The sequence below is a fragment of the Festucalex cinctus genome, chromosome 12, assembly GCF_051991245.1.
Source record: "Festucalex cinctus isolate MCC-2025b chromosome 12, RoL_Fcin_1.0, whole genome shotgun sequence".
NCBI lineage: Eukaryota > Metazoa > Chordata > Actinopteri > Syngnathiformes > Syngnathidae > Festucalex > Festucalex cinctus.
This window is the reverse complement of record NC_135422.1, coordinates 20,851,058-20,869,736: the sequence shown is the minus strand read 5'-3', so window position 1 is coordinate 20,869,736 and position 18,679 is coordinate 20,851,058. Positions and strand designations below refer to the sequence as shown.

General features: G+C 39.3%; 2 protein-coding genes across 9 annotated transcripts in view; one reads left to right on the top strand and one right to left on the bottom strand.

Moving 5' to 3' along the window:
• Positions 1 to 7,309, bottom strand: part of LOC144031305 (zinc finger MYM-type protein 4-like) — a 31,160-nt gene extending 23,851 nt beyond the window's left edge. For 2 of the 5 annotated variants that reach the window (XM_077538315.1, XM_077538316.1), the window contains exons 1-3: positions 7,180 to 7,309; positions 2,148 to 2,745; positions 41 to 93 (exon numbers count right to left, since the gene is read on the bottom strand). In XM_077538315.1, coding sequence (XP_077394441.1) covers positions 41 to 93; positions 2,148 to 2,745; positions 7,180 to 7,218 — 690 coding nt within the window. In that variant the 5' untranslated portion in view covers positions 7,219 to 7,309. The other 3 variants (XM_077538318.1, XM_077538319.1, XM_077538317.1) reach the window with 3 other exon arrangements.
• On the top strand, positions 2,621 to 16,726 carry adprs (ADP-ribosylserine hydrolase). Of its 4 annotated transcripts, none has more exons than XM_077538323.1 (8): positions 2,621 to 2,764; positions 8,014 to 8,046; positions 8,642 to 8,858; positions 10,632 to 10,728; positions 10,822 to 11,029; positions 12,520 to 12,707; positions 12,784 to 12,884; positions 14,584 to 16,726. In XM_077538323.1, the coding sequence occupies exons 3-8, from the start codon at positions 8,681 to 8,683 to the stop codon at positions 14,952 to 14,954; spliced, it is 1,143 nt and encodes a 380-aa protein (XP_077394449.1). In that variant the 5' UTR covers positions 2,621 to 2,764; positions 8,014 to 8,046; positions 8,642 to 8,680; the 3' UTR covers positions 14,955 to 16,726. The 4 variants fall into 4 exon arrangements, with proteins under 4 accessions (XP_077394449.1, XP_077394446.1, XP_077394448.1 ...); XM_077538320.1 differs by lacking the exon at positions 2,621 to 2,764 and adding an exon at positions 5,469 to 5,810; XM_077538322.1 differs by lacking the exon at positions 2,621 to 2,764 and adding an exon at positions 6,558 to 7,419.
• Positions 16,727 to 18,679: the final 1,953 nt, after the last annotated feature.

Here is an 18,679-nt window from a genome sequence, read left to right as displayed (position 1 = left end):
GGTTGTTGGATGACATTTCAATTAACGCAAATGTACCCACCTCTCCTCGACGACTGTCTTCTCTTTGCTCCATCTGATTCACGAGTCCTGCTTCTGATGAGAATAAAAAGCCAACTATTAAAGGGAAAATTACCAGTTCCCCCAAAAATAATAAACAAAGCTCTGACATACTTGGATTTAGAAATAGTTACATAGCATCCTTGTGCAACTTTTCATAGCCTTAACCAACCACTCATGGAAGTTCTGCGCGTTATGTACTCACATGCATTTTGGCCATTAAGAGGATACCATCATCATTTCATTAGTCTCACATTTTAAAATGCAGTTAAGTTGTTAAAAATTGGTTTGCGTGTACCCCACTTCATGCTGGTGCCAAAATATAAATAAAAATAAATACCACTTTCCTTGCTGGGCATCTTTTTCACTGTAATGATTCAAGATCAGTATCTTAAACGATGAAAAGTTGTCCAGCATATACTCCACAAAGATGTTAAATATTCCATGTTCCAAGAATAAGGCTAGCTTAAATGAAACCATTAAGCATTGTGTATACCAGGGGTCTCCAAGTTGGGTCCTCGAGAGCCCCTATTCAGCCTGTTTTCCATGTTTCTCTCCACTAACACACCTGATTCATGATCGGGATCGTTATCAGGCTTCTGCAAAGCTTGCTGATTAGCTGATCATTGGATTCAGCTGTGCTGAAGGACGGAGATATGGAAAACAGGCTGGATAGGGGCTCTCAATGACCCAATTTGGAGACCCCTGGTGTATACGATTGGAAAAAAAAGGATTATTTATTCAACTCAATTTACAATTTAGATCACGATACAAATACAAGTTTGACTGTGAACCCCCACCCCCCCGCCCCCCCAAAAAAAAAAAAAAATTGTACAACGGCAATACAAGCAGGGTCCTAGAGAGCTGCATTCATGTGTGTTTCAGATGTTTCCCTCCTCCAACAGAGAAGTCTAGATAATGATCCTCACCTGTGTTGGAGGATGGAGAAATCTAAAACATGCAGGACTGCGGCTCCCTAGGACCAGGGTAGCCTACCCCTGCACTATAGTATGTATCAACTTAACATGCCATTGAGCGCCTTGTGGCGACTCTTGTTTTGATTTGGTGCTTTATAAAATATACATTTATTGATTATTTCTTGTATTTTGAAGTGCTAGAGGGGTAGGCACAGAAATGAAAAGCTTTTGCTTCTGACTACACACTTTCGGTTGAATATTTATTAGGGGTGTGAATTGCCTAGTACCTGACGATTCGATTCGTATCACGATTCACAGGTCACGATTCGATTCGATACCGATTAATCCCGATACAAATTTACAAGTCGATTGTTGCGATTTTTTTCATTCAAATTTAGAAAATTCTAATCAGTAAGCTTGTAGAGTGTAAGATTTATATGAAAATGTATTATTTATTTATCTGAAATTTCAGTCTTATAGAGGTTGTAATCTGTTTCATGTTTGAACAGCATTAAAATAAAATATTAAGGCTTAATGTTCCGTTCATATAACATTCTTCCATGCTCAAGGTGTGAATCCTAACCCGAAGTCAGACGTTTTGTTGAATATTTCTCCATTAAAAATGGAAGTTTAAAAATCGATTCACACACACACACACACACACACACACACACACACACACACACACACACACACAAAAAAAAAAAAAAGGCAATGATGATAAGACGTTGAATCGGTAAGACTACCGAATGAACAATTCCAAAAAAAAAAAAAAAAAAAAAAAACGATTTTTTTTTTTATTGAATCGATTCGAGAATCGCGCGATGTAGTATCGCGATATATCGCCGAATCGATTTTTTTTTAACACCCCTAATATTTATGTATGGAATTTGTTTTTGTCCATGTTGAATTTTTCATTTATTGTGACAATAAACCGAATAAATTTCATTCATATTGATGTATTTGATTTTTTCATTGGACCTGGTCCAGAGTGTACCCTGCCTTGTGACTAAGGTCAGCTTTGATAGGCTCCAAATCACCAACGACCCTAATCAGGAAAAGTGGTATAGAAATGGATGGATGGATGGATGGATGGATGGATGGATGGATGGATGGATGGATGGATGGATGGATGGATGGATGGAAGGACGGATTAGAGAAGAGTCTACCTACCTTGGCTGCTTTCAGGTGTGTTGTCCTTGGATGAGTGGGAAGTGTTGGCAGAGCCACTAGTCGCTTCCCTCTCTCGCTCCTCCTCTACCTCTTCACTTGGCTCAAGAGGAGAAGGTTCTTCGTCAATGTCATTATGTGCCTCTCTCGATTGACTGTTTTTGCACTTTGCTTTGTCACAGTCTACATCCTGCGGTGAATCCGTTGGCAGAGCAAAGTGCCAGTCCTCGTCCTCCTCCTCTTCTTCTTCTTCAGGACCAAATGAAGGAAGGCCATCCAATGCATCATCAAATGCTGCCTCGCCACTTCCTCCTCCTTCACTGGGTCCCATGGTAAATGAGGAGCGCTGCTCAGTGACGGGGGAAGCAATTCGAGAAGATGACGACTCTTCCACCCCCTCAACCATCTTTTCCTCTTGCCTGCAGCTGTTGCTGCTATCCTCGTCCGGATGTTGATGCTCCTCTTGACCTGAAATTTCATCTACAGCCTTTGTCTCTTCATGACCACCGCTTTTGGAGGAGGTGTTGGAACCTTGAGAGGAGTCAGCAAAGTCTCCCAACCCCATCACCTGATCAAACACTCTGGATTGCTGCTGCTCATGCTGACGAGAACAGAAAAGAGTAAGTTAACATACTGTATGCATCATGTACAATGGACATGATAGATCTGTGTGCTGAGCTATGAAAAAAAAGTGTATAAAAAAGAAATGCAAGACTGATTTTTGAGTTTTAAGTTTATTTTATATTTATTCTGGCTAAATGAATGTTATTTCTGCCCTTTTTACCTCTCTAATTTTGTTTCTAACTTAACTCATTTGCTCCCAAAAACATATAAATATGCTCTATTTTAAATATTACCATGCTCCCAAAGAGGTAATTATGCGTGTTCTATATATTTTTTTCTATCCATACAGAAGGCTTTGATGCAGCCTCTGTGTGAACTGAAGAGAATGCTTGAAGCAATGGTAATAATTACAAAAACTGCCAGAAGGTGGCAGCAGAGTATAAGTGAGCAACCAGGGCCATGTTGCAAAATAGGGGTGGGAAAGTCTGGGTACATCACGATACAATACGATACGATACAATACGATATGCGATACAAGGGCTCGCGATAACGATTAACGATATGACGATACAGCGATTAGCGATATATTGGTCGGGTAATAAATCCACGATAAAACTACTCAAGACATAAACTGATGTTTTTTCAACGAGAAAATAGTTTCTTTTCGTACCATCACTGAAACACAATATTAAAACTGGTGTCTCCTTCATAGTGAGTACTTTAGTGTATTTTTTTCAACAAATGCAAATGTCTTCTGAACAGAGACAACTTTCTGTGAACAAATTTGCGTCTTTCTTAAACACTATTGTCATTCAACATGTCAGTCAGTTACATATTCAATTGTTTCATTTTATAAACTGAGACAATTGTTTGTGTAACATTGCAAAAGTAAAAAAATAAAATGACTTAAATATTAAATCAATATTAATATTCCTCAGAAATTGTGTGCTTCAAAAAGTACAAACATAAAATGTGTTTTAAAATTGAAGATTTAATACATATTTTTCACAGAAACGTATGCAAAACTGAGCCAGTTGCCGGACAGATAAATGTCTTACACAAGTAAAAGTAAGCCCATGTGTCTTCTTCGCCAGAAGACTTCCGTACATTTCCCCGCCACTCTTATGAGGCGCTCCCCCTAGCAGCCCGCCAAGTAATGGCTCAAGAAGTAAATGAACAATGGAGCTGTTATAATGGCTGTATATTAACTACAAATATCGCAATACTTCCGTAGGCGTATCAATCAATCGGGAGACAAAGTATCGCGATTTATCGCGATAGGTACATCGTCACACTCCTATTGCAAAAGGCTCTTTTCCCCACTGTTTTAAGCAGATTTGTGAATAATGATGAAACTTGACAAGAGGTCCTTCAGAAGATGTGTTGGCTTTGTGTCACTGACCTGAATATACAACTGGATAGCCAATAGCCCAGACATGCCCCCATGCCAGCCGTCGAAGTCACAGGGCAGCCATCTTGCTCCTCCCATCTCACGAGCAGACTACTGTATACACTATACGGTATACATACAGAAGAGACATATACAGCTCGTAGGCAGTTAGTATAAGGTGGTGAGTTTGTGGTGGGGTGGTGGTCACTATTTTTTCTGCTTTGAAGACCCCCATTTTCTTTTATTGCTCAGTTCCTTAGACCCCAATATTAGATTTGGCAGAGGCATCTTTTGTTAAATTACAGTTAAATTCTCTAATTAAAAAATATTAATAAGTTTCCTCCTGTAAACATCATTAAGCATATAATTTATAGATGTATTTAAGGCAAGTTGTAAAATGTCTTAAGTCCTCTTGTTTATGTTTAACAAATTTAAAACATCATCATAAATCATGCTGTTTCTACCAAGTACTGTCTCAAACATTCTCCAATTTCAATACTGTAAATGTATAGGATCGTATGCCGAGAAACGTTTCTTGGGAGGAGCCATATGGCGGCCTCACGACCTCAAGAGTCTTGGACTATCAACTATCCAGTCATTTATTCAGATCAGTGGCTTTGTGTATGTTATGCGCTGATCTGAATATATGGCTGGATAGCCGATAGGCCAAGAATTTTGAAGTTGCAAGGCCGCCATATTGCTCCTCCGGCATACAATCCTATACATTTACAGTATCGAAATTGGAGAACCTTTGAGATAGTACTTAGTGGAAACAGCATGAGTTATATTTTAAATGAGTTAAACATAAACAATAGGACTTCAGACATTTTACAACTTGCCTTAAATACATGTATAAATTACATACTTAATAATGTTTACAGGAGGAAACTTGTATATATTTGTTTTTGTTTTTTTGTTTTTTCTTCATTAAAGAATTACACCTGTATTTCAACAAAATATGCCTCTGCCAAATCTAATATTGGGGTCTAAGGAACTGAGCAATAAAAGAAAAATTGGGTCTTCAAAGCAACACATACCATCCACTTGTGAATTTTAAATTAGTTTTTGTTAAAAAAAATAGTGACCACTCCTCCACAAAACCCCCCACCTTGCCCCCCAGCCCTATACTAACTGCCTACGAGCTGTATATATGTCTAATCTCTACGTATACCGTTTATACAGTAGTCTACTCGCGAGATAGGAGGAGCAAGATGGCAGCCCAGTGACTTCAACGGCTTGCACAGGTGCGTATCGGCTATCCAGTCACTTATTCAGATAGGCAACTTTATGTCAGGCACCTTGTTGGGCAGCTAAGAGGTCCTCCAGAAGATGAGTTGGCTTTGTGTATTTTATGTCGGGAACCTAGTTGGGCAGCTAAGGGGCCTCTGGAAGCTGTGTTAAGTTTGTAGACGTTATTCTCAGTTAGTCTCCTCTTAGCAAGACTTACGTAAATTATACTTGTGCGTTAACATTAAAGCCACATGAATCTAATCCCAATTTTGGATTTACCAATTGCTCTTGCTCAAGACATTGTTTAAATGGATATTGTTTTTAAAGTATCTTCAAATACCTTAAAAAATGTTAAGCTATCGTAAATGTTAGAAAAACATGCCTAGGGTTTAAAATTCCTGATTATCTGGCTGCAAAGCATGAAGTCCAAATGTGATCAGAGGAGCAAATGTCTGAATGTGATTGGACGAACAAGTTGGGAGGTGAGTCCTGTAAAACCAAGGACGACGGGGGGTAGTTAGTGAACGAACAGCGAGCCAACAAAAAATATATTAGACCAGTGATGTTATCTATTATTCAAAGTTGACTTGGCTGTCACCTTAGTCTCAACTACATTAAAAAAAAAAAAAAAACTATTTTACTCGTTCAAACACTAACTACAAAATCAAGATTCCACAAGATGGCACCAAAATATTACTTTTATTACCTTTGTTTGAGCACAAAAACAGACTACATTAAATTTTCAGCATATAACAGGCTAGGTTCCCCCAAAGAGGAGGGGGAAAACCCCTGTGAATGCCAAACCAATGCGGGGTTCACTGTACTACATACTCTATTTGCAAGGGATCTGTGCACTGCTATGATATGCGCTGTTCAGTTGCGCTACTGTCCTCTTATTAGTTTGTTTCTTTGATATTTCATAAAACGGAGTATTCCTGTCACTCATTTTATTTGTTTATAGTGTTTTCAACTATCAAAATGCATGCTGGAAAAAAAAAATCCAATCAGCAGTCCAAGGAAATTAAGAGCCCATTTTTGGGCAAAGACACTTTCATTGTCATTTTTTCCCCTGAAATTAACAGAAATAACACCGCAAAGGTTGAAAAACTGACAACAGTGATGTTTGCAGAAACACACGACATAAGAAAATAGTGTTACGTTTACTTTTTGTTTTGGACGCGTATAAAGTAAATAAACGGATTTACCCTACTTTAGACGACGAGGAACAGGTTAAATGATGTTATGTATGAGATAACTTAAGAATATAGACTGTATGACACCACAATAGAAATGAGATAATCGAGACATAGTGGGTGCAAAACAGCTACAATGAATTGTTACGATTACAGGCCTCACGTTGTCTCTTCTCTTACAGTGGGGGTGTTTCCTTAGCTCCGTCGGGATTGAAAATGATTAGCAATATAAAAGTATAATCAATCGACAGACTTGAACGAGGGTATTTAAATATAGTACAGTCTGCCGTTTTATAGTTAATGGAAGCACCCTTGTGAAAAGGTGTGTGGGGGCTGGGAGGAAATCGTACAAAACGCTGCATTACAGGACAAGAAGAATTTATGAATCACAATAGCCACATGTTGGCTTTAAACTGGTGTATTATTACGATAGATAGCAAATTTGCAACCAGTGATGTTGAAGATAGAACTCGCATCACTGCTAGACAACAGCGTGCTAGCGTGAGCTGGAAGCTAACTAGCTTTAGCCTCAGCACCCGTATCTGCTGTGAGAAAACCAATAATGAACGCTTATGACACTTTGTGGTCGGATTCAATAAATGAGTCGCCCCAGTGTTTAGTGCCCGGCGTAATTGCACAACTGGTGCATTTTGCTTACCATTAATCGTTTGAGTCTAAATTCCTCCGAGTCCGCCATCTTTAATTATGCTGCAGTCATTGGGTTCCAAACAGCACCTCGACACCACCACCACCACCACCACCTTTTCCTCCTCCTCCTCCTCCTCGTTGCCCTCTCTGGCCACGCCGCTTCTTCCTTGGCTAGTAGCAGCTACAAGAAGGATGCTGTGAAATTGCAACGTTTCAGACTGAACGAGCCTTTAATCACTATCAAATAGAGGTGGCAAATGTACTCTGTACTTACGTTAGTTTACAGATTCTTCTGTAATGAATGAATACATAAATGAAAACTTTCGTAAAACTACAATTGCCTATTTAACTCATTTACTTTTTACAGTACCCAATTTGATAACTTGGCACAACGGGAAAACTACATGGGCGATTCTAGCGTCAGTGGTTTAGGGGTGCCGAGCTCGACAGTGGTGCTGTCTGAACAATCGGAAATATTTAAAAGCTAGAAAAAGTGTCAGCTAACAACATAAACAGTGTGTTACAATTAAATTCATCAACAGTGAAAACTGATAAATGATACTAGAGTATCAGGTACCGAGTGGGCGAAGGCAAGAGATGTACATATCCTAGTTTTCAAAGTGTCAGCTAACAACATAAACAGTGGGTTACAATTAAATTCAGCAACATCGAATAAGGATAAATGACACTAGAGTATCAGGAACCGAGTGGGCGAAGATAAGAGATGTACATGTGATTTTCCTCTTGTCAAGACCAGCTTTTCTGCAAATTCATTTACATGATAAGGAGAATAATTAACCTAACATACTTTCTTTGCTTTTATTCTTCTTTCTTTTTTTTTTAGTGTGGACATGTGGTGGGCCGCGTGGGACTAGAGGTAGGAAAACCCATGCAACCATGTGGGTAGCAATAATAAACACCCACAGCAAGGCCAGAACGAAGATTTGGGCCAGGAGTATAATCAATTATTGAATGTTAATTGTATATAATTAACATTTAGTGTGTGTTGTCTGTTGGCGAATCCATTTATTTTTTTATGCACCTACTCAACATTTTATTGTACTGTAATACCACAAAATGACTAAATTTCCGGAATTTCCATGAGATAAACCGAAAAGACTCCTGTCCAGCAGATGGCAATATTAACCTCTAAATGCTGCATAAATTTGCATGAAGCAATTTTAAAATTTACGCCCTTGGCTTTGTCTTAAAAACAAACAAAAACAAACAAACAAAAAAAAACAGAATAATATGCTTTAAGTCGTTGTTTCAATCACATTTCCTGTGCCATTCATTTTAGTGTACTGTATTTATTATTTTTCAAGTGGCCGCCTTGAGTTTCCGTCAGTGATTTCCGTTCACATACAAATGACATCCCGTCAGTACCCGGAAGTAGTAGACAACCTCACCAGCCGACATTTGTTGTCATTTGTCGTATGTGCAAGTCAACTACTCGCTGTGGTTATTTGAAGCTTGTGTTTACACGGACACGTTTGGCGAGCGGTGGATGAATGGCGAGAGCAGTTGTGGCAGCGGCGGGGCCGACGTCCCTGTCCCGGTTTAGGGGGGCACTGGTCGCGGCTGTGCTGGGCGACTGTGTCGGTGGAGAGTTCGAGGGAGTTGAGGAGGTTCCCATGGAGAATGTACTGCGGCACATGAACAGTCTGGAAGACGAGACCAAAGGAAATGGTGAGTGGCACAACATTTATCTTTATATCAGACCTGCCTCACATTTCCTAGGTTCTCGGTTTGAATCTCAGTTGCGGTCTTGTGTGGAGTTTGCATGTTCTCCTCGTGCAAGGTACATGTACAGAATTGACCCACCATACGGTTTGACATGAACGGTAGGGGCCATTGAGACGCAGTGTCGGGTGGGGGGCTGGTGCTGGTGCTGGTGCTGGTGCTGGTGCTGGTGCTGGTGCCTATCTCAGCTGGCTCTGGGCAGTATAGCGGGGTACACCCTGAACTGGTTGCCAGCCAATCGCACACAGAGACCACCAACCATCCATCCTCTCAAGCACACCTAGGGGCAATTCGGAGCGCCAAATTAACCTGCCAAGCATGTCTTTGGAATGTGGGAGGAGACCGGAGTACCCGGAGAAGACCTACGCGGCCACGGGGAGAACATGCAAACTCCACCCAGGAAGGCTGGAGCCTGGACTTGAACCAGAGTCCCCAGAACTGGGAGGCGGACGTGCTAACCACTCAGTCACCGTGCCGCCTTATAAGGAACCCAAGTCTATAAAATAATGTCCTATTTTCAGATAGAAAAAAAAATAGACAGCAAAATATCTAATATATTTTATAATGTCATATTCATCATTTAAATACACCTGCCAAATTCTGTCCAAACTTCTGCAAGCTCTTTTGTCTTTAATGCTCGCTATACTATGAATGACCAGACCAGACGGGCAAGGCAAAGTAAGAGATTTAATACCAAGAAAAAATAACAGTAGCCTGGCAAGCCACGCCCACTTTCTTGAAAGACGCAGATTGGGTCTGGAAAGGCTGCTATTGACCACGATTCGGCCCATCTCGCAACGGCCGGGCAAATCAAATTTGTTTATTTGCTGTGATTGTTTGCAACGTTACTCTTCGACACCGGAATGAAGTCCATCCTCCTCCTCATAACATTCAAAATCAAGTTTTTGCCGCAACAATGTCATAAGTCATCACTACAGTACTGCCTCTCTTTGACTAGCCATGTCGCTACTTTTTTAAAAATGTATTTTTATTTTTTTTATTTTTTTTTTTTATCTTACACATCACATCCACCCTTCACTGATTGGTTCTTTCCACTGTCTGTTTGGTCAGGTTTGCCATCCTCAGAAATACGCCTTCATAGCGACGAGGGGTGTGAATTGTCTAGTACCTGACGATTCGATTCGTCTCACGATTCATAGGTCACGATTCGATTCGATACCGATTAATCCCGATACGGATTTATATGTCGATTGTTGCAATTTTATTTTTTATTTTTTTACTCAAATTTAGAAAATCCTAATCAGTAATCTTGTACACTGTAAGATTTGTATGAACATGTATTATTTATCTGAAACTTCAGCCTTATAACTGTGAGCCACTGTATTTAACAGACAGTTTCATATTTGAACAGCATTGAAATAAAATATTAAGGCCTAATGTTCCATTAGTATAACATTTTTCCATGCTTAAGGTGTAAATTCTAACCATAAGTAAGACGTTTTGTTAAATATTTTTCCATCAAAAATGCATATTTAAAAATCGATTCTGCCACCTATTGAATCGATTCGAGAATTGCGTCCTGTAATATCGCTATATATTATGCCGAATCGATTTTTTTTAACACCCCTAATAGCGACTGTGCCTAGACTCACTTGCTGCAAAAGCGATGAGTCTTATTTTCCATATTACACATTTACTGTCAAACTGCACACACGGTTTACAAACAACCATAATTCTGTGTGCGCACGTGTCTTTCAGGTATCCTTGAATACAGCGACGACACAGCTATGGCACGTTGTGTGGTCCAATCTCTGCTCACACGGGCTGGCTTTGATGAGCACGACATGGCTCGCAGGTAGTTAAAGGCCACGTGTGGTGGAATATAATTTATTTTTAAAACGTGAAGTAAACCAATGCCTGCATGCACAAAAATGTCCCGCTTTTCCAGGTTTGCAAAGGAGTACAGTGTATCCCCGGGTCGAGGTTACGGTTCCGGAGTGATCCAGGTGTTAAAGAAGCTGGCGTCTCCTCACCTCACTGATGTGTACCAGCCAGCCAGGGATCAGTTTAACGGTCGCGGCTCTTTTGGGAATGGTGGTGCAATGAGAGCAGCTCCCTTTGCGCTGGCCTTCCCTGATCTCGCAGATGTCAAAAAGGTTTGCCAAGTCTTTTTTTTTTTTTTTTTAAATGAACTATTAGTATAATGGAGACTATATATGCATTTTGGACCATTTAAACATTCCCAGCTGTAATAGAAATAGTCCAAGGACCAAGAACTATATTCCAATTTACACACCCTATGGTGTTGTTGAAATTAGCCAGATTTGAATCTTAAGCAAGCAAGTGATTGTACCCTGCCCCATGTAGACAATGGTAAGTCCAACTTTGGTTACCATGGCGACAAGGGGCAGCACTTGAGCACAAGCACAAGACTAGAGTGGTTTGTTTCTAGCAGTTGCAGAACTCACAGTTTAGCGGGACAAAAAAAGCAAACACCTGTAAATAAAATAAAAGCGTTTTGTTTTTTTGTTGTTTTTTTTCTCATAGTGGCAGTTCATTCATGACAACATGTATACGATACCAATGCCAGTATCAGTATCTTTGTCGATACTGTACGTCGGTCCTCATATGCATTAAAAAGCTCAGATGCTACGACATCAATACCACTTTACCAGTCTGACCTTCGGGCAAGAGCCGTGTACAGATACTTTAAGGTAAATACAGATGATATCACTAGAGCTGAATGCAAATAAAATGCTCTGCAAAATGGATGATGGACTGTGCTTGCAGTGTAATTTAGTCCCACTTTGTAATTTTGAATTTCATCTCTGGGTTCTGAAGAAAGTTGTTTATTAAATTATAAAAGTATGAAAATAAAGGCGAGTTGAATGTAGAGCTGCAGCTATCCAATATTGCTGTATTCCAGTATACTGATGTTTTTTATTTTGTTGAATAATCTTGCATTCAGAAAAGCTAGATATATTTTTTATTCTCTTTAGCTAGAAGACAGATAATGCCTCCAATGCGGGCACGGCATCAGGATTTTTTTTTTCTCTCCTCGGGTTTAGGCAGGCTGAGAAAATAGTTGATTATCACTACATCACTCAATGTTTTTTTTTGTAAATGCATAATGCATAGCATGACCATGTTCAATATAAAAGTTGTAACTGAATTTGGACAAAGAATATGGGTGCTCAATTCAATTGAAGCATTTTATGAAGCCAAGGGAAAATTAAAGCCAGAATGTTTTTTAAATATTCAGAACAATGTGTTACCGGTGTAACGAGTTAGTGTTCAGTGATTTCCATAACATTTGGCAGCTCTGTGTTGTGCAGATAAACGCCCATTTGCTCTTTTGCTTTTCATTGCGGCAGATTAAGGCGCAAAATGTGAATTTTTGACTTGGAAATTGCAATTCGAAGCCGCCTATTTTGAGCCTTGCACTGTTTCCTATGCATTATTATTATTATTATTAATATAACAGTGAGGCAGGAGTTTAGAATGGCTTGCTCACAGACATCTGCAGAAATAAGGAGTTAACAAAATGTATACATGCACTTAAAAAGTCAAATTTCCGTAATATGTTCCCTTTTCAATGCCATTTTAAAATATGTTCCCTCATGAATTTTCTCTGTTATGTTCCTAGTTTGCTCGTCTGGGTGCAATGCTGACTCACTCTTGCTCCCTGGGCTACAATGGTGCGGTGCTACAAGCATTAGCAGTCCACCTTGCCCTGCAGGGTGCTTTGGACCTGCCGCAGATGTTCATCAACAAGCTCATCACAGAAATGGAGGAAGTTGAAGGTGATGAGGTCTCACAGAACGATGCCAGAATGTAAGTTACTACATGCGTAAGGCGACAATTTGCGATTTCAACTGGAAGTCAATGTTGCCACTCGGTGTGTTGACAGTCTGAAGGAAGCCGAGAAGCCGTTCTGTAACCGCCTTCATCGAGTCAGAGATTTGATGGACATGAACAAGGTCACCATAGAGGAGGTCATCTCTGAGCTTGGTCAGTACTCAACTTGGAAAATCTACTTGGGAAAATATGAATACCATCTGTCAAAAAAAATTATTTAATTCCACTATTTTAATTCCATCGAGTCCAGGCTCGGACCTTCCTGGGTGGAGTTTGCATGATCTCCCCGTGCCCGAGTGGGTCTTCTCCGGGTACTCCGGTCTCCTCCCACATTCCAAAGACATGCATGGCAGGTTAATTGGGTGCTCCGAATTGTCCCTCGGTGTGCTTGTAAGTGTGGATGGTTGTTCGTCTCTGTGTGCCCTGCGATTGGCTGGCAACCAGTCCAGGGTGTCCCCCGCCTACTGCCCAGAGCCAGCTGAGATAGGCGCCAGCAGCCCCCGCGACCCTTGTGAGGAATAAGCGGTCAAGAAAATGGATGGATGGATATTTTAATTCCATGCAAGCAAAGACACAATACTAAATAGCATTTACAAACACAACAGCTAACAACAGTGAGTAGCAAAGCAGAGGAAATAAAAATTCCTTTAATGCCACAATTAAAAAAATAAATAATGTGTGATTAATGACAACTTGGAAAGCCTATACTGGTGGAATTCCAATCGCAATGCAGACACTTCCACGTCAAAATTTAGCATTGATAAATTTTAGAATAATGCATATATTTGTGAAGACTGGGGTCAAGTTTTAAAATTTTACAAGTGTGCAGATTTCACAAGTTGCTTCGTGTTAAAGATTAGACATCTCTCAATATGAAAAGAAAAATACACTGAGCTGTCACCGTCTTACAAATGCAATGATGCCATCTAGTGGGAGAAAACGACCAACACAAATCTATATCACACGTTTTTTTACAATACAATACATCTTTTTAATTTTAACTCAATTTTATACATTTTTAAATGACTGGATAAATGACCACATTTCTATTAGTTTAACATTTTTTCCACTTTTATGTTAACAAGAATAATAAAACTTTATTTTAGTGTACATTTAGAACAGATATAAAATTTGCAATTAGTCGTGAGTAACTTTTCAAGTCATGCAATTAATTGTGTGAATGCTGAAAGCATCACAAATATGTTACTGGGATTTTTTTCTCCTCACTTTTTTGCCAAAAAACAACTCCCACATAATACTTCCGATTTACACCTTTCAAATTTCAACTTGCTTCAAAAATTCACGCATTCTGGGGTATATATCGTCTGATTCCACGTTACTTACAGTACTCGCACAATTTGTTGTTAAATACCAACTTTTCCCCATTCATTTTCAATGAGACTGACATTGAACTTTTTCTAAGTTCCACTTTCCACACACACTTCCATCATCATTACCATCTCTGTGATACTGCTCAGTTCTTTTTATTCATTTATCTTTCAACTTCAATTAAAACTTTGTCATTTTCACATTATTTGTCTTTCCGTTTACTACATAAGCATTCAGCTTTCAGCATTCAGCTTTCAGCAATCCCACGCAATTTCTCCAGAAATTGCACTTAGACTAGTTACTATTAAAAAAAAATTTCATCGCCTGACACCTCTAGTTTTTACACTTTTATTGAGACAAAACAAGTTAAAAGTAGTACCACCACTGTGATTCCGAATGAAATTCCCTCAGATTTGCCTTTTTATTACGATTAGCTGCCCATTCATGTGAACCTTTCACTCTTTTTTTCTTTTCTTTTTTTCTTTCTTTTTTTTTCTTTTTTTTTTCTTTTTTTTTTTCCCAGGTAATGGCATTGCAGCACTCCAGTCAGTCCCAACTGCCATCTTCTGCGTTCTCCATTGCCTGCAACCAAGGGAATCCCTTCCAGAGAGCTACGGTGGCCTGGAGCGGACAATAGCCTACAGTTTGGCACTGGGAGGGGACACGGACACCATAGCCTGCATGGCCGGGGCCATCGCTGGAGCCCACTACGGCATCGAGGTCATTCCTCAGCCCTGGATCCGCTGCTGTGAGGGGGCAGATGATGCAGATGTGAATGCCGAGCGGCTTCACATGCTGTACAGTCGTCAGGTATCGCGGGGGAGCGGGACTGGAAGTGATCAGAGCAGTGAGGACACATCTGACAGTCATCAAAAAAACGGCACAGAGAATTAAAGTACAAACAAACAAAGTTACATTCAAACCTCAGTTCCATTTTGGAACATTGTGTAAAATATAGAAATACAATTTGCAAATCCTTTTCAACCTAAATTCAATTGATGACACCGCAAAGGCAATATTTATTTATTTCTTTGCACATATTCTCTCATTTTGTAATTTGAGGCCAGCAACACGTCCCAAAAAAGGTGCAACAGAAGACTGGGAAAGTTAATGAATGCTCCAAAAAATGACACATATGGAACATTCCACAGGTGTCATGTGAGGTGCAGCACACTGGTAAATATGCCACTGTCTCAGCTTTTTTGAAACATGTTGCAGGTGTCAACTTCAAAATGAGAGAACAACAACAACAAAAAAGTATAAAGTTTGATCACAATCTTGTCTTTGTGGTGTTGTGAATTGAATATAGGTTGAAAAGGATTTGCACATCATTGTATTCTGTTGGATTTACATTTCAAACAGCGTCACAACTTAACTGGAATTGGGATTTGTACATTTTTTTTGGCTGTCTCAGAAACTGCTAAAGGTGAAATATTCTTTTTTTTTTTTTTTTTTTTTTTTTTTTAATCTGTAGGGGAGGGTATAGCAAATGTTCCTCAATAATGTGCATAATATAACAGTGTATATAAAAAAAACAAACAAAAAAAATAAACATTGAGGACATTAAAATAGGCATGTACTTTTTCCACAAAATTTGAAAAGGTTCCCAGCCAGGTGTCTTATTAAGACCTCACAGACATTTTTTTTCTGTCAAAATACACAAAAGGTGAAGATTTGTAACACAATGTCCATTTGCAACACTCCTTTAACCTATTAAGGCCGGGAGCGCGTGACCGCGCTTCTCCCTTTAAACCCGGGAGAGTTGGATAAGTCATTTTGTTTTATTTTGACCAATTGTTGGTCTCTTAGCCGATGAAATGCAGCAGAATATGCACCAGAGGGTGACGTGGGCTACATAGCGTGTCCTGGAATTTTTTTCAAGCATTAATGGTTGACGCAGATTCACGGGAGTTATGAAATAAATGATGTGATTGACGACGGTAGAGGGAGAAATTCGAATCAGTGTAACGAGTTGACAGTGAGGTGCTGTTAAGAACTATGTTTGTATATATAGATATGTTTGTTTTTGACGGATTTGTAACGGAATGGACAAGGAATAATTACCACTCAAAACTGCTCTCCAGTGTTGAAGGCAAATGGAGTGATAGACTCGATGATGGTGATTAATGAGCTTTCATCATCATGATTGAGGGTGCAGCTAAGGTGTTTGGATGCTACTACTAGGGAAAAGTGAGCAGACTGACAAATTTTGTCGTTGTGGAAGCATCACCAAGCATCCAAATGGAAATGTTCAATTAGTGTCATCACCAAGCACAATTTTTTTTTTTAATTTATTTTATTGAAAACCAGATGCTAACACTTTTTTTTTTTTTAATTGAAAACCAGATGCTAATGCTGTTTGTTTGTTTTTTATTGAAAACCAGATGCTAATGCTGTTTTTTTTTTTTTTTTTAATTTATTTTATTGAAAACCAGATACTAACGCTTTTTTTTTGTTTGTTTTATTTATTTTATTGAAAACCAGATGCTAACAGTTTTTTTAAAAATTGAAAACCAGATGCTAATGCTGTTTTTTTTTGTTTTTTTAATTTATTTTATTGAAAACCAGATACTAACGCTTTTGTTTGTTTGTTTTATTTATTTTATTGAAAACCAGATGCTAACACTTTTTTTTAAAATTGAAAACCAGATGCTAACGCTGTTATTTTTTTATTTTTTTTTTATTTTATTGAAAACCAGATGCAAATGTTTTTTTTGTTTTTTTTTTACAATTTATTTTATTGAAAACCAGATGCTAACGCTGTTGGCTACTGCTAATCAGTGCTATGACAGCAGCTCTGCTTACCTTTTTGGCTTGACGTGGAATATTGTCGTGTAGTTTGATGGCCAGGCACTTGCTGTCACTCGAAAATGTTGTATTTTTACCCTGCCGAGCTGACAAGTCATGGGTGTAAAAATTTGTGTGTGGAGGTGTTTGGTGGTTATTACCATCAGAATTTTTGGGGTCAGTCCTCAATTTTGGCATTGAATAAAGTGATGACTGATCCGATCACAAGACGGAGCAATATGTCAATATAACTAACTTGGCACAGTCTCTTCAGAAAAACAAGGCAAGTAACACATTTCATGTACAAAGTGCTACTTTCAATTGTAGAGGCAAGATGAACGCTAATCTTGGAACTTTCGTTTTTAGGGCCAAAAGCTGTCACTTCTGTCTTTTCTGAATTGAGCTGGAGAAAATTCTGGTACATCCACTCATTGATTTGATTGAACACACTTACTTAATCAAAGTAAGGAGCTGTAGTCATGTGATGACACTAAAATGTAAAGGTGCGTTACGGCGCTGAGATTTTCCATAATTTGAGTAGCATGTAGATATTAAACAGAATTAGTCCAAGAATCAAGCCTTGTGGAACCCCGGCCAAAATTCCTTTGTCGTGTCCCACCACATATAAATGTATGTGGGAAAGGCTGCAGCTGTAGTGTCTTAATTGGCAGATCTGTGATTTACGACAATACAACATGCAAACTGTCAGTCGATCCGATATAGCTCGGTTGGAAAGTGTACTTGTGTAAATTAGCCAACCTGTTACATCACAGTGGTACAAAGTACAGAACTCCAGACATAATTTTGGGAAAAAAGGCACCTTGTATGATATCATGCTTGGTTGTTTAATTTGGCACTTGTTGATGAGCAGACAGACACGAGAGAGACGACTACTCTACTGGTCCCATTGATAAACCTCCAATATCGTTTTACAAAAACAGGGGGAAATGGCAGGGGGGAAAAAACACAACCAACCCACAAAAAACATGCAAATTATTTATTGGGGAGGCAAAAAAAAAAGTATGTGGGTGTCCAATGTAAAAGCAAGTAAAAAAGTTTCTTTGGGGTTTAAAGAAGGGGATAGAATACTGAAGTTGATGAACAAAATCAATGTATTGTAACGTAATGTCACTACCATATCAAAATAACACATTACTGAGTGGAGAAAAACTGCACACCACTGTTCAAATATCTGTTTTTGTGATTGAAGAAAAAAACAACCCCCCCCCCCTTCTTTTTTATATCACAAAACACCAGCATTTGAACAGGGTATGGTGTGTATATTTTTTCTATTCACTGTTTGTCTATACTATCACTGTTCTTCCCTGTCTTTTTATGTGTCGAACAATATTTTGTCATGTGAAATTTGCATATTGAAATGTTCATGCTTTTCCATTGGGTCATTTTGGTGAATGACAATTATGTAATAAAATGGGAAGGAATTTATAGTGTTTGAGTTGACGTTTAAGCCCAAACAGAAATCCATCACACATTGACATGAACAGAAAATGTACCATTAAATTAAACCCACAAAAAGTCCATCCATCCATCTTCTTGACCGCTTATTCCTCACAAGGGTCGCGGGGGCTGCTGGCGCCTATCTCAGCTGGCTGTGGGCAGTAGGCGGGGGACACCCTGGACTGGTTGCCAACCAATCGCAGGGCACACAGAGACGAACAACCATCCACACTCACAAGCACACCTCGAGACAATTTGGAGCGCCCAATTAACCTGCCATGCATGTCTTTGGAATGTGGGAGGAGACCGGAGTACCCGGAGAAGATCCACGCGGGCACGGGGAGAACATGCAAACTCCACCCAGGAAGGTCCGA

Coding starts and splice junctions, on each gene's coding strand:
- adprs (XM_077538323.1), top strand. CDS start 8,681: ATGGCGAGAGCAGTTGTGGCAGCGGCGGGGCCGACGTCCCTGTCCCGG. Junction 8,859..10,631: donor AGACGAGACCAAAGGAAATG/GTGAGTGGCACA, acceptor CGTGTCTTTCAG/GTATCCTTGAATACAGCGAC. Junction 11,030..12,519: donor ATCTCGCAGATGTCAAAAAG/GTTTGCCAAGTC, acceptor TTATGTTCCTAG/TTTGCTCGTCTGGGTGCAAT.